Consider the following 15662-nt stretch of genomic DNA (forward strand, 5'->3'; position numbering starts at 1 on the left):
AAATAGAAAAAACAGTCTTAAAAAAAAACATGTGTTTTCCAGCCATCAAAAATATGTGATTGGTTTTAAAACTGGAAAAATATTGTTTGTTTAGATGCTAGAATTTCTTATGAAATTGAATGAAAATTGAAAAAAAAATTTATTGTTGGCATACATACTTTAACAACATACTCTCTCACTAATATTTAATTGGAAAAAAACATATGTTAAGAAATCAATTGCATGCCTTATTATGACTAAAAATATTATTCTCCCAGACTTGTAAATGAGGCTATAAAGGTGTATATCTTTCTTTCAACTTTATAAGACATTTTAACCAAATTTTATAAAAAAAATTAATATTATCAAAAATTATATATTCTTTTTATGTCTATTTCTATTTAATAGGATAATTTGATAACTAATAAATATAAAAGTCTCATTAATTCAAATATTCATTAGGAACATTTTTTAAAAAATATTGTTAATTACTTTTACAAAATACCAAAATATCTTATATTCTTCAATATGATATCTCTTAAAAAATGCCTTATATGATTTTTTTAAAAAAAAACTTATATGATGTCGTCTTGTCTTCTCATTATGTAGTCATGGTTTCACGGAGAGAAAAATAAGTCATGGATGGTCACATATCATCTTTTAACTTTTGACCATGTTTGTATTATTAATCAAGTGTAGGCTCAAATATTTATGCTACAAAAAGAAAAGACACAGTGAAGTATATCCCTTTTTCGGAAAAGAAAAAATTGCCTTGTCTTTTTTTTTTTTTTCCTACGAACAACACTCATGAATTATTGATGGGATCAAAAGAAAAAAAGAATTTCATATCATTTTATTCATACTCTTTTATTTCCAAGTCAAAGTCAACTTATTATATCCATGACGTGAAGAGAATACAGCATGATAATTAATAATAGAGTCTTCGCTATGTCCATCTTATATTTTTAAGTATTTTCATTTTGATTGTATTTTATTAGAAAAAATAAATATTATTCCACATATAAATTAAAAAAATAAATTAAAATTATTATTGAAGAATCTATAATATCTTTTTGAAAAAAATTAAGTAAATTATATTATATTTTCATTTATGATTGTATTTTATTAGAAGAAAAAAATATTATTCCACATATAAATTAATAAAAAATAAATGAAAATCATTGTTGAAGCATCTATAATATCTTATTTAAAAAATTAAGTAAATTAGATTATAAGAGTTCATCAAGTTTACAGAGAATATTTACAAATTATAGTTCCAATTTTTTACAGCTTACGTACGAATTTTGATACTTACGAATGCTACTGGTATTTGAATTTATATTCTCATAGAAAATGGACTAACTCTTTATTAGCTAGATCACCTTAATTTTTTGACCTCTACATAACCATTTGATTTATAATAATTAAAATATTTGAGAGTATGTTAATATGGACTATGTCATTATTGAAGCCTAAGAGAAAAATAAGTCACACGCATTGTGAAAATCAGTCAAATGCCATCACTCGTATTGAAATAAATGTAATACTCCCTCCATTTTAAATTTTAAGACACTTTTAGACAAAATTTTATATACCAATAAATCTCATTAAATACACTTAACAACCTTATCTTTCCAAAATAAAAATATAAACTTTCAAAAATACCCGTCATTTAATATATTGAAAAAAGAAGGGACATAAATTAATTATAGAAAGAAAAAAGGTAATATTAAAATTGATGCATTTAATGAAACTTTAATCTATCCAAAGTGTCTAATATTTTGGGATGAAGAAACTCCTTCAAAAATGTCATATTATTTGGGACGGAGGGAGTAATAATTTATAACTGCTATAAAATATAATAATGAAGAAAACAAATTTATTGAGATGTTTCCATAATTAACATTTTTAATATTATAATATAATAATTAACAATTATTTCAACAGAGTGATGAGCAATAAAATAATAAATGAAAAATTTCTTAAGTTGATAAATTTCCAATCAATCACAGAAATTAAAATTGTCTAAGATTCTGTTAGAGGTTAAATGATCTATATTTAAAAATAATTTGTTCAAGATATAAATGACGAGAGCCAACATGTCATTCTTCAATTCTTTTCTACAATTGCAGTCTCTTACTAGTAATCGAAATATGCATTTATTTTGATGACGACAATGACGATGATAAAATAATTTATGTATATTTTTATAAAAGAGACTAAAAAACTCCTTCTCCAAATGTCTTACAAATATAGTGGAGGAGTAAAATTCTAAACAATGTCATAATGGTTGTCTTATTTTTCTATGCTCATGCATAATTTCAAAGTTGGAGTCAATTCATATGCCTAGAGAAAATGACACAATAATAGTAGACTAATAAAAATAATTTATGTATATTTCAGTCATTGAATTCTGAACATAAAGATCACGCAGGTAGAGAAAACGGCACAATAATGAAAGTCTTAGCTCTTCTCAACCTTTTACTGAAGCCAAGAAGCCATTAATAGTAATAGTCCATCTTTTTAATTAGTGTTCACATATTTTTTTTTTGGTCAAATCAGCTCTTGTACGTTCTCATATCTTTTGGGGGGAAAAAAGACACAACAATGGAGATTATTTTGTGATCTAAAACAGTAGATTCTATGTTAGACATATAACAGTTGACAACTCTTCGCACACAAGAATTTTATGGATAGGGTTAAAAAAAAAAAAACATTTTCAAAGGTCACTACATTTTCAGGCTATCTTCATTTGAACTAACACAGAAGTTAGAATCAAAGATGGGTGGGAGATTTTTTTTTTTAATATATAGATTTATATACATTGACTATGGTATTTGAATTTTCATTTTTAATTTTTATTATCAGTTTTAAAAAAAGTTATTTTATGATTTGAGAGAAATGTTATTACATAACTGATGATGTATAATAATATAAAACTGAAAATGCAATATACAAAAATATAATATATTAACTTTACAAAAGTACTTCAATATAAAAAAACTATTTAAAGAGCTTGGCCATATATCAAACATGATTGCCTTCAATAGGAAGATAATATCCATGAGTAATAAAAAAACTATGTGAAGCATATAAAAAAATTAACATTTTAATGATTTAGTAATGGTAAAGATACAAATTCAACAAAGTTAATATTTTATTCATATTTTTCTATAATATTACATTTATATATAGTACACTATTTTCACCCTTTTTTTATACTATAGTTATTGTTAGCAATTCTAATTTTTTCATATATGTTTTGTGAGTTTTGATATATATTGTTAAAAACTTTTCATATTATTTATGATTTATTGTTAGAGTAAAATACATTCAGCTACACGGCTTTGGCTTTTTGGTTAGTGCACTGTATTCTGTATATCTAACCAAAAAGTTGGACGTTCGTACTGGCATCAAAGAGAAGAATAAAATATATTCATTTATCTTTAATTTTCTTGATATTAATGAAGCCAAGGCCAACCCATACTTTTCAAAATATGCACTTTAGTTTCATTTTTTTTTTAGCTCTATTGAAAGTAATTTATCAAAGATTCTCAAAGGTGAATCATGGCACTTTAAACTTACTAGTATACCCTTCACCCAAACCATTAATTCCATTCCTAACCATATCACTCTCCCCTGCCTCTGCACAAAACAATGCATGCAACACATGACATAATGATGCACTTTGTTTATTTTATCCAATCATTCATGCACCATAATAAATAAGTACACTTCCAGCATCCAAAAAAAAATTACAGTTCCAACATTTATCTATTTATGCTAATGAAATCTTTGGTCCAATAATATTTGATTGAAAATTAATTAAAAAAGCTCAAATTAGCGGCCAGACGTAAAAGAATTTGTTTAGTTTAAGAGCTTAATCATTTTCCCATTTTTTTAAATACAAAGTCAGAGTGATAATATTTTGATCAAAATAACCTTAAAAGAATGCATTCATAAAATTATTATTGTTACTTATTTTTCTTTTTATCATAATCATTTTGTACATGAGAACTCATAACAATGTGGTTTTTTCATTATCATATTGTAGGAGATATTCCCAAAATAATTGGTGCTCTCACAAACATGAAAGTTATATAGCTAGAGATTAACAAGTTGTCTGGCCAAATACCAAGTATTGGAAACTTGACTATGCTTCAGTAATTATATCTCAATGACAATAACTTAGAAGGTAAGCTTTCAACCAATCATAATGTATAGCTTTTCATCAATTTTGTGTTATTTTTGTGTGTTATTATTGGTCTTGTGGTCCATCCATCAACTCTATTTCTCTAATATTGTTTAGAAAAATTACTCTGTTTACCTCTTTTTTTTTTGGGTTAAAAATAGAGATAAGCATATAATATTGTTATTGATTTTGTGAAGATTTGCATTTTCAATTCCATGTTCACCTATATGGCTATTCGAATTATCAAAGTTACCACAATTTATTTAAATTAACTTCCCTTGAGAAAGTTACTGTTAGATAATCCATAGACTACTGTTACTTTTCAAGGATATATACTAAGATGCATTGGAAATTTGATTTTGCTTTAAAAATTTGATCTTGGTCACAATAATTTACGAGGTATACTATTAGTAAATTGTAATTTAGTATCATCAATTTTTTGTTTCCTTTTGTGTTGTTTTGTGTGACACTTGCTCCAAGTGTTACCAAAAGCACACCAAAACCAATAAACTAAGTATGGTTAAGGAATTGATTCTAATAGTAACTTCAAAAACAAACTCTTTAAATCACTAGACAATTTACACAATAGCACAACACATATAAAACCTCTTAAAAAGTCTAAAGAATTAATATAGAGTGCACGAAAGAAAATTGAGCAAATAGGGGCAATTAATTATTGTTATGACAGCATTAATTTTACTATCATAATAGCTCTCTTGGGAAAACTTTCGAGAGGCGCCGATTCACCGTCTGGTTTCCAATCAAAGTAATTTTAAAGCCCATATGTCTCTATAGTGTTCCAAATTTTAAAAATATCCAATAGTCATATTAAAATTTGAACAATAACAAGTTTGGCATTTTCACTGTCATGATAGCACCTTTGGACCAATTTCGGAGTGCCATTTTATTATCTGACCTCAACCAAAGCGATTCCAGAGCTCATACATCACATTCTAAGAGTACTACTAGTATACCAAATTTTGAAAAGATCCAATGAATGGATTGAAATTCGTACACATCACAACTTCAGAAACTATTGTTGTCATGGTAGCATTAAATAGTGGTCATGATACCACCTCCGGACTAACATCTGAATTGCACCGTTTCTCCATCCAATGTCCAATTGAGGTGATTCCAAAGTGCACACAAAGATTATTAAAGTTTTTGGTTGTGATCCAAATTTCAAGAAACTCCAATGATTGAATTGAAATTTAGACACTCGGATAAAAGTGTAACTTTTTAGTAAAAACCATTTTTAAATTTATCCAAATCTCATCATAAGGGTTACAAACTTATGGAATACTTTGGACACTTCAAATAGGACTAGAAATACCTAATAGAATATTCAAATGATAGAAAAATCCCTTATATTCAAAATTTATCCACCCAAATGCCATTTTCCAAAATGGACCTTTAGTTCCCAAAATTCACAAATCACACAAGAATGGCCAAAAACCAATCCAAACATTATATACTCACATAAATGCACATGCTAAACATTTTTACTTAACTTAGAGATCCCCGTAGGGCCCACATGCCCACTCTATCAAAGGTGGATGTTTGCCCATAGCACATATTTTGTAATGCAACCACTTTGCATTTGCTTATAGAATCACATATATACCAAAAAATATATTTTTTTCTTATAGTGAAAACTTGGTCTATCAAATAAATCCATCAAAACCACACATATAACCAAGTTTCCTAGCTACAAGTCTACAAGCAAACAAAAATTCATAAACAGGCACACAATCCACACATATTTACATATATGTATACTCATCCTACTAGCACTCTAACCTAAATACATTACAATGTACTTACTCAAAAGAAAGGAGTTATAGTTATTTACAAATCACAAGAAAACCCTTAGCTTGGCTCTTTTCCCCGCCACCACTGGATCGTTTGGTTGAACCTGCAAATATTGTAAAGAAAGGGGTGAGACAACTATATTCTCTGTAATAGAGAAATCAATATTCCTTATTACAAGGAAAGCCATACTCAAGTAAATAAATAATAGATTCAAAATAACATATAATTAACTAATTAAAATGATTGAATGCATGAGATAGGCTGATATGATCTTTCTTGACCAACAAAATGTCCCCTGACACTGTTTAGCTTGTAAATAAACCTTATACCCACTGTACCTCCACAGGCACAAAGTATAAACCAAGGCATGATCTGTTCCACCAAACTGCCTATGCCCCTTCAATGTGAATGCTGAGTAGTTGAAATTAACTCCCTCCCAAATCTAGCTCGACTTACTCTCCATGTGAGGGCTACCTTAGCCCAAGCACTTAATCTCACACTTCATATGCTAGATTGCCTCTCCCATTGAGAGGTGTAGAATACTCAATCCACCAATCACTTCAGTGTACTGAACCCACAATACGAAAGACAACACAAATATTGATAGTGAGCCATAGAATATCACAAGACCACATCTCTCCATTGGTGAACACCCACTAAGATCAAGCCTCCTATACTTTTTTACCTTTCCCGAGTATTAACCATTTCAACACTCTAAGGTAGTATAATACTCATAATCCATCCTTAAGCAGTTCCTTAGCCTATCTAAGGTACCAAACCTAGTTGCACTTCCTAAGTGTAACTCCTCATTTTTATGACTGTAATGCATGCTGATAATCTTATTTCCATAAATAACAATATTATTAAATAGATAGTAAACATAGATGCATTATTATTAAAGTAATACCCTAGAAACACTTCTAAAACACATTTTATTTGCATTCAATTGTTTAAAACATGTAATACATGCTAGATAATATTATCTACTCAAAAATAGCTAAACAAAGCAATAAGAAATTTATTCCCTTGTTATCTCAACTTTTTGTACTAAAAGGGTTTCCCCTTGTGTAAAAATAAGACTTGGCTTGTTCCTTAACTTCCAAACAAATTTCACCAACAATCTCTATAACATATAAGTGATCCACATCACTTTTTATGGCAAATAACATAAAAAAAGACTATAACTCATACCACACAACTTGGGTCAATGAGCCATAATCCATCCCAATGGTCCATATATTAAACCAACATTCTCATAATACCACATAACTACCAAAACTATTTATTAGCCACCATTAAACCAATTTCCAAACCATAAAAAATTTTAATCAACTAAAAACCTTCACTTAGTGTTACCAACTTTTACAATTAGCCTTTGTAAAAAAAATGAAAGTTTAATTTAAATCTTATTGGATTTAGCACAATTATAACTAAATCAATAAGCTTAAACCATTAAAGAGCAAAACTCAATCCTTTAGGATTTAATTTTTGCTTAAAATTCCCTTTTTCATCCAAATGCTCACTTAAAATATTAGAGCACGATATAAAACTTAAAATAACCTCCCTGAGACATAAGAAAACTAAAGCTTACAAGAACAAAGCCTTTAGAATCAAAATCCAAAATTTATCTCTTCCAAAAACTCAGAAAACCAAGAGGGAAGGAAGATGATGGAAGTAGGGAGCTTATGTATCATGTAATTGAGCTCGCAACAGCCATAAAGTTTCTCGAATTTGAACTCTACCTTCCCTCTCTTCATTCCTCTCTCACTCCCTCGTCTATTCTCTCTCTCTCTCTCTCTCTCTCTCTCTCTTTGTTCTTTTCCTTCTATGTTTCATTTCTGTTTCAACGTTCAGTCTCTCTGTTTTTTTTCAAAAATGAACTAAGCAATTTAGAAAAAATTACAATAAAGGGCCCAAATCTTTTGTTATAACCCAAAAGCTCGGGGCAATTTTGGTAATTTTTCATAATTAAAAATAAAATAAAACCAAATTTTTGCTTAGTAAAATTTAAACTCTGAACCTCTATGAAATTATTCTTAATTTTAATTTAATTATAAATATTATATTTGAAATTAAATTCAGGTCTTAAAGTTTTTGAGATGTTACATTTTGTCTTTTGACACTTAATAATGATAAACTTAAATGTTAATAGCTTTCTAGTCAAAATACCATTAATTCTATGTAATTTAGAGTTGAAACATATTCATTTGAGTGATAATGTTAACATGGAGTACATCAATATTAAAATATAAAGTCTCCAATTCAGTTGTTTCTCTAAATTGTGAATAAGAAGTGAAAAATTGAAAAAAAATATAAAACTTTAATCCCTATAGTTTTATCTAAGAATCAGTCCCTAAAGCAACTAATGAATTATGATTCTATTTATCTCTGTTTTAAAAGCTAAAAACAGTGATAAACATAAACGGCTATACACAATGCCCAATTTTATTTATTTATATTTAAGGTGTTCGGCATAGGCGCAAGAGAAAGAGACTTTGATTTTCGTTATAGATAACCAATAATTAAGTTTTTACTAAGCATTAATGTTAATTATATATCTTCATTAAAAATTTATGGCCACATATACTCTGCCACAACTACTTTCTCACTTCATCTCTCCTTTTCTCTCAACCATATCATTTCTTGCTTAGCCATTTCCATGGGCACGGTTTGATTGATAACTTCATTTTCCAGTTGTCATTATGAAGTATACAAATCCTTTTATTTGTTCATAGGAGTTTTGCACTTCTATTAAAAGAATAGAGAAATCCAATCATAGATGACATATGTATTAGGTTTGTTTGCTCCCTTTTACCCTTTATTTGTGATTTTTTTAAATTTAATAGAATTTGAAGTGGTAAAATAATAATACATTAGACCTCTAAAATAATTTCTCCTTAGGCCCCAAAACTCCTTCAGATGTCCTTGTCTTTGAGTGTTTGTTTTGAAGGTTGTAGAGGACTGAAACAAGAGCCAGCTCCTAGTATAATAGGTGAAATTGGATGGCCCAATCTGTCTAGAGAACCAAGGATTTTCTTGTGGCTATGTCATCATTAGTTGCTATTGTTATCAAATATGTCAAAATTAGAGCCCTTGGATTGGAATTTTAATTCTATCCATGGATCTATTTCACTTGAAATTGGAAGGCTTCAATGTTTAAAGATTTTATGTTTAGCAAGGAACAATGTTTCAAGAAAAATACCTACAGCTATTTCTAGCTTATCCTCACTTGAATGGACGTGTCTTTAATAATATCAGATATATCCATATAATTTTTTGTAAATCATTTCCAAAAATTTAATATATGTTAGAATGTCTTAGAATAAGCTATTTACAATATTTTATTCAACATTCATTTTGTTGGAGAGGGGAATGGGAAGTTTGGTTTCGCTTCAGGAGTTATATCTTGGTTCCAATAATTTACAAGGCATAATTTTATGTAAATTATAATTCACCATAGATTATTTCTTTTTTCTTACTTCTTGCCTCTTGCAACTTGAAATTACGAACTTAGATACTAATAGGTTTCGTCAAAATGTTATTAATTTTATATCCCAAAATGGATAAGTCTAGAATAAACTTTTTTTTCTGACAAAGCAAAATTGGATTATATTTTTATACATAATTTGTAATATTTTATAATGTCATTGAGAACTCAACTTGTTACAAAGATTTCAAATATAAAAGAGGATAATTTTAGTTAGGTCTCCTGTCAGTAAGCTTTCATTAAATTTCAAAGGACTTTTTTTTCCCAACTGCTGATATATTCCTAAGGCAAATAAACCAGTAGAATACAACTGAAACCGCAAACAGCATCAACATCAAAGCAACAAAACAAGGAAAGCAACAAATCAAAAACAGAATTAGCAACAACATAAGAGAGATCAGCCAAATAATTTTAACTAGTAGATGAGACAAAGGAAGTGATAGTGAAGACACCCATCCTATTAGAACCAGCAACAGTATACTTGATTTTTAATTTATTAAATCCAATTTTAATAGAGGAATGGTATTTTATTAAAAAAGATGACTAGTTTTGTAAGTTTTAATTTAAAATTTTATAAAAATTTATTGGGATTTAAATGCAAATTTTATAATTTAAATTTAATTTAAAAATTAAATAAAAATAATTTTAACTAAATATTGGCCCGTGTCTCTTTTTCAACTTTCCCACCCTAATATCTCTTCAAATACAAACAAAAATGGGACTGTGCATTAGGTAATAGAAGCATAAGCCCATCACCAAATCTATCATTCATAGATGTAACTTTTAAACATATATATCAACACTTGTAGTATTGTACTTTTTATTTTGTTATATTGATGCACACACATAATTATATAAAAAGTTAATTTATAACTTTTGAAATTTTATTGATAATTCTGTCATCACAATTGTAGTCTTACCTTTTCTTTTTTTTTTAAGGGTTCTACCTACTATAATCCCCATAAATCTCAACTATATAATATATTTAGATTAAATTTTTAAAGTATATCATATTTTATAATTAAATTTTTGGTTGAATATTTATATTAAATATTTTAAAGTATATCACATTTTTACATATCCAAACTATTTACTCTTTTTGTTGTTTTCACTTAGTTAATTATAAGAATTTTAAAAGATAAAGGGCCTGTTTGTTTCAGCTTATTTTATGAAAAAAATCACTTTTTTGAAAAAATTATTTTTGATTTTAATGATGTTTGTTTAAATTTTGAAAATAATTAGAATAGAAAAGAAATTTTTTGATTATTTTAAGAAACTACTTTGAGAGAGAATGTTTTAAAAATGTAGGAGCAAGAAGATATACTTAGATTTTAAATAATTAAATAATGAATTATTTTTATAAAACAGAAATAAAGAAAAATATTATAAAATTTAAAAATAACTAGCTAATAATTACTTTTTTATTATTGTAACCAAACATAAAATAATGTATACTTTTTATAAAATCCCTGAATTATCTAATAGTGACTTATTTTTTAATCTTTAACAAATGGATCCAAAAATACAAAGAATACATAATGTTAGTATGTAAACAGAAAGTAAAATCTGGGTGGATCCAACGTCTAATTCAATGTTGGTTTATCCAATTTTGTTACTTATCAATCACAGTCAATTTTTCTTTTATTGGCTATAAACATCATTAGAATTTTAATTAAGAGGAATAAGCGGGTAAGAAATCAATTTCTGATTGGGCTTTTATAGAATAATTAGAGTGGCAGCATGGCATATATTGGGCTTTATTTGAACAAAAATTAATCTTTGGTATAAAATACCAAAAGAACAAGTTCAAGCTATATCATATATGGATCCGCCACTGAAAAAAATCAAACATACGATGACTGATCTTAAAATGTGTAATTAATTTATCCAACTGACAGCATTTCACTTGCATGAATTTTATAGATGGCATAAAAAAAAACAATTTCTAAAGATAACCAAATTATTAAGCTATCTCCGTTATTCTGAATTGGGGCTGAAATGAGAATCAAAGGTGGACGAGATATTTTTTAAAAACATATATAGATATATAAATAAACTGTGGTATATATTTGAATTTCCATTTTTAAGTTTTATTGTATATATTTTAAAAGAAATTTAATAATTTTATGATTGGAGAGAAATGTTATCAGATAACTGATGGTGTATAATAATATAAAACTTAGAAATACCTTGTTGTTGGGTGATTTGTAAGTAATTTTTGAGGGAGGCTTGTCCTAGCCTTAGTGAGCCCCCAAACCCAACTCACCTAAACTTTTTGAAAGCAAATATAAAAATTATAAATACAAATATATAAGCATATTAACAACACATTAACTTTGGAAAATGACAATAAAATCCCATCAAAATGTAAAAATGACAATCAAGTTTCTAAAAATGCCATAATTCTTTGAAGTCTCTAGGTATCTTTATGGCATTAATGATTTCTGGTTAGCTATGAAAATAATCAACAACTTAAAAATCTATATATATGTTTGTATCATTTTTTTAAATGGTTTTCTTTGCATTGTCCGATGTGACAATATTTCTTAATTTTTTTCTTCATCATATAAAAGGAGATATTTATAATGAAATTTTGGTGTTCAGAAATTATAAAAATATGAGCTTAGATGTACTATATAAAAATATGGCTACTGTAATGTACTCCCTCCATTTCTTTTTGTATGAGAAAAAATTGTATCACACAATGTAAAAAAAATCAGTTAACTATATTAATTGTGTCTGAAAATAAAAAAATTTGACTGTAATACCCTTTATTATTGTGTTAATCAAGCATTTATTAATTGTTTTTATGACTATGAATGATAAAATTATAAGGGATAATTTAAGAAGTTTGCAATAAATATCTATTGAAAAATGTGATTTTACTTGTATAAAAAAATAAAATGAAAGTAATAGTTTCTCTTAAAAATGAAAACGGAGAGAGAAGGTGGTGCAGTGGACATAGTCTCTGTTTAAATTATTTTAATCACATCAATTAAACTTGCAAGTTCTTATTGGCCATAGCTGTTGTCCTATTAAAACCAAGGAAAGGAAACACAGGAGACAGTGCTGTTCTCCTGCGGTAGCAACTCGGCATGGTACAGTGCGCTAGAGAAATTGGTGGGGAGCAGTTTGTTTGTTTCGCTGCTGGTCGCTTTAGATTGATATGTTGAAAGCCCATTGTGACCGCGGAAATTGGAGAAAGCCCATTAAATGGGATAATATCATTTTGTGCCCCATTGTCTTCATTAGAAATATCCCCTTCGTAGGTCAGATTCACGTTTTCTTCATATGGCATTTCAGCAAAATAGTTTTTTGGGAATTCGTTTGTAGGCCCATTTCCTTACCTGTCACTTCCTCCATAACTTCAACAATTATTGGGGCCTTATTCCCAACAAGTCCACTAGGAGCCTTACTATGAGATCCACCACCCTTCCCCTCACATGATTCATTATCTAAAAAATCCCCCTTCTCCTTCATATCCCCACTGCTTTGCATCCGCTCACTATTTCACCTATTTTGCTCATAATTTACAAGAAAATTTTTGCCCTTTCATTTCTCTTCTCATTCACAACGTCGCCCCCATTTTCCACTTTAGATCTACCATTTCCGCCATAACTTCCTTTCTTTGCATACCCAGCACTCTTCTTCCCTACACTCCTACAATGGTGGTTCGTTTCTGGTGGTGTTTCATCCCCTTTGCTAGTACTTCTGGCCACCCTTCACAGCATACCTCCACTGCATCATCCATAGTCCTCACATTAGTTGTACTTAGCCGGTGCTCAAACTCTTCTTTAGCTGACCCATCCTCGACAGTATCCTCTACAAATCCACATCCTTTTGCATTGTGACCAAAATGCCCACACTGGTAACAGAATGATTGCAGCCTCTCATACTTTACCGTCATCCATATTGGGTCTCATCCAGGTCAAGGAGTCCAAAACCCAGGCACTAATCGTTGAGCAATATTAATAAGAACTCTAACATGGATAAAAGTTCTTGTAAGGCCTTTTCCCATCATCAAATTTTCTATTATGACCATTGACCACCTCCCCCACTGCATTGCCCAAGGTAATGGCATTTTTTCGATTTACAGCCTCTAATGGTAAGCCATGGAATTGCGCCTAAAAAGGACACAATGAAAAATGAACTTCTTTATACACCATGAAATCTTCACATAACTGTAAACTAAGCAGATGTCCCTGAATCGACTATGGGTGACCTTTAAGAATTTTGGTATAGTCCTCCATACGATCAAACCAGAATAGAAACGATGTGCAGTCTTATCAACATCATGAATTTTGACCTTCTTCTCCACATTCCATCCCTTTTTTATCATGGAGACAATCATCCCCATATTCAAATGTTTTTTAGTAATAATTTTTCCAACCAAAGCCTTCCTTGTTTCTGTCTTTTTTTGCTTCAAATCCAGTACCACCTCTTTTCCTTTTCTCTTTCCCCTGCTACTCTATCCAACCTCCATGCCTCCTCACCCAAACCACCACACACACACACACATAAACACACTAGTACATAACACACCCACACGGATTCACTGGTCCCTTGAAGAAATTGAACAATGCATAGAAAATCTCGCTGCTAGAAGATTACTTTAAGGATCTCACCAAGCCCTCATGAAATAGAGAGAGAGGAATTGCCACAGCAGAGAGAGAATAACTCACACAGCGGAGAAAGAATAAAACACAATAGTAACACTTTACAAACACACCTTTTTAAAACAAAACTATAAACTTTCGAAAATATCCCTATGCATTTAATCATTATGCTACAATATCATTTTAATTCTCTCTCTACTTATAAGGTAACATTAGAAAAGTATCATTAATAAAACTTTATTTTTCTCAAATTGTTTTATATTTTGGAACACAAAATTCCTCCAAAGTTGTCTTATAATTTGAAAAGGAGGGAGTATCTTTAATAAATTTCAATACAAAACAACATAGTTTTTTCACTTTTTGAAAGTATTGTCTATCTCCATTTCCAACAGACAATTTTGTTAGTTTTTTTTTTTTATGTATTGTCAATATAACTACCTGTTTTTCATTTTTTTTAAAGTGCTACTCTTTTTTTTTTATCACATCTTACCATGCAGTAACAGGACTAAAATGAGTGTTTTTTTTTTCATGTACCATGCGCATTGCAAGAAATTATTTGCATGAATGAGAAAGATACATTTTTCAATTTCTTTCTAGAAATATATTTTTTACCTACCAAATCATTACATTTATTTCCAAGAAGAAAATATATGTGTAAGAATAATGCCTTGACTATCATTCGATTAACTGTTGCTGATGCAAATCAAACAAGGAAAATCACATTCAGCCTCCTCCTAAGAAAATTAATCACAGATAAAAACCAATCCGGAATGGGTTGTTGTTAAATTTGGAAGATGACTTTTTTTTTCCTCGAATAGGACTTGTTGTTGGTCCTTATATTTGATTAATTCTGTTGAAAGGGGGCTGGATATAATTCTCCATCAAAACATGCCTCAAGAAAGTTTTTACATGTTTGGAAAATCACTTTTTTTAAAAAAAATTATAGGAATAATAGTGTGGTAAAGCTATGTCAAAAAAATTTTCTCTCATATTTTAGTTAAATTCATTTCTAATTTTTTATTGCTTCAAACAAAATGACAATGTTTGTTAACTTTAAATATATATATATATGATTATATTTTTAACTTACATGACATTAAAAACTTATATGTTGATTCAATTAACTCCACAAACTTAAATTGGGATAGGGGTGGGGGAACTTATCTCATATAGTTATATATTGTATCATCTTAACATGTTGCTTGTAGCTTTAAAATTACAAAATCTATATTGTATCTACAAACTTTACATCTAACTGTCACCGCCAATGTGACAGAGGTGCCCAATAGAGCCTCAAACATGATAACCTCCAATAGAAGTGTACCTGTGGGAAACCAAAAAAATAAAAGATAAATTTTAAATAAAATAAATATAAATTTTAGGAATGAATTAGAGGAACTAAAAACAAAATAAGATTGTACAAAGTAGAAACTTAAAGCGGTTCCAATGGCCTTGTAGCCTAGTGGTAAGTCAGCTTTTCTGTTAGTGGGAGGTGGCAGATTCAATCTAGCTTGTAACCTCAAGCTATTAGTGTCCAGCCTTGTAAGTTAGAAAAACTTAAAGTGGTATTTTACCA

General features: G+C 29.0%; 1 protein-coding gene across 1 annotated transcript in view; it reads right to left on the reverse strand.

Moving 5' to 3' along the window:
* The window catches only part of LOC129314010 (LRR receptor-like serine/threonine-protein kinase GSO2), a 55094-nt gene extending 42126 nt beyond the window's left edge, over positions 1–12968 (reverse strand). Inside the window, exons 1-2 of the mRNA XM_054957390.1 lie at positions 12818–12968; positions 12513–12755 (exon numbers count right to left, since the gene is read on the reverse strand). Of these exons, the coding sequence (XP_054813365.1) occupies positions 12513–12755; positions 12818–12968 (394 nt within the window). The remainder of the gene's footprint in view (positions 1–12512; positions 12756–12817) is intronic.
* Between the last annotated feature and the right edge of the window lie 2694 nt (positions 12969–15662).

This window comes from Prosopis cineraria, unplaced genomic scaffold, assembly GCF_029017545.1.
Source record: "Prosopis cineraria cultivar Desert tree isolate PC_DT_omini unplaced genomic scaffold, ASM2901754v1 PC6, whole genome shotgun sequence".
NCBI lineage: Eukaryota > Viridiplantae > Streptophyta > Magnoliopsida > Fabales > Fabaceae > Prosopis > Prosopis cineraria.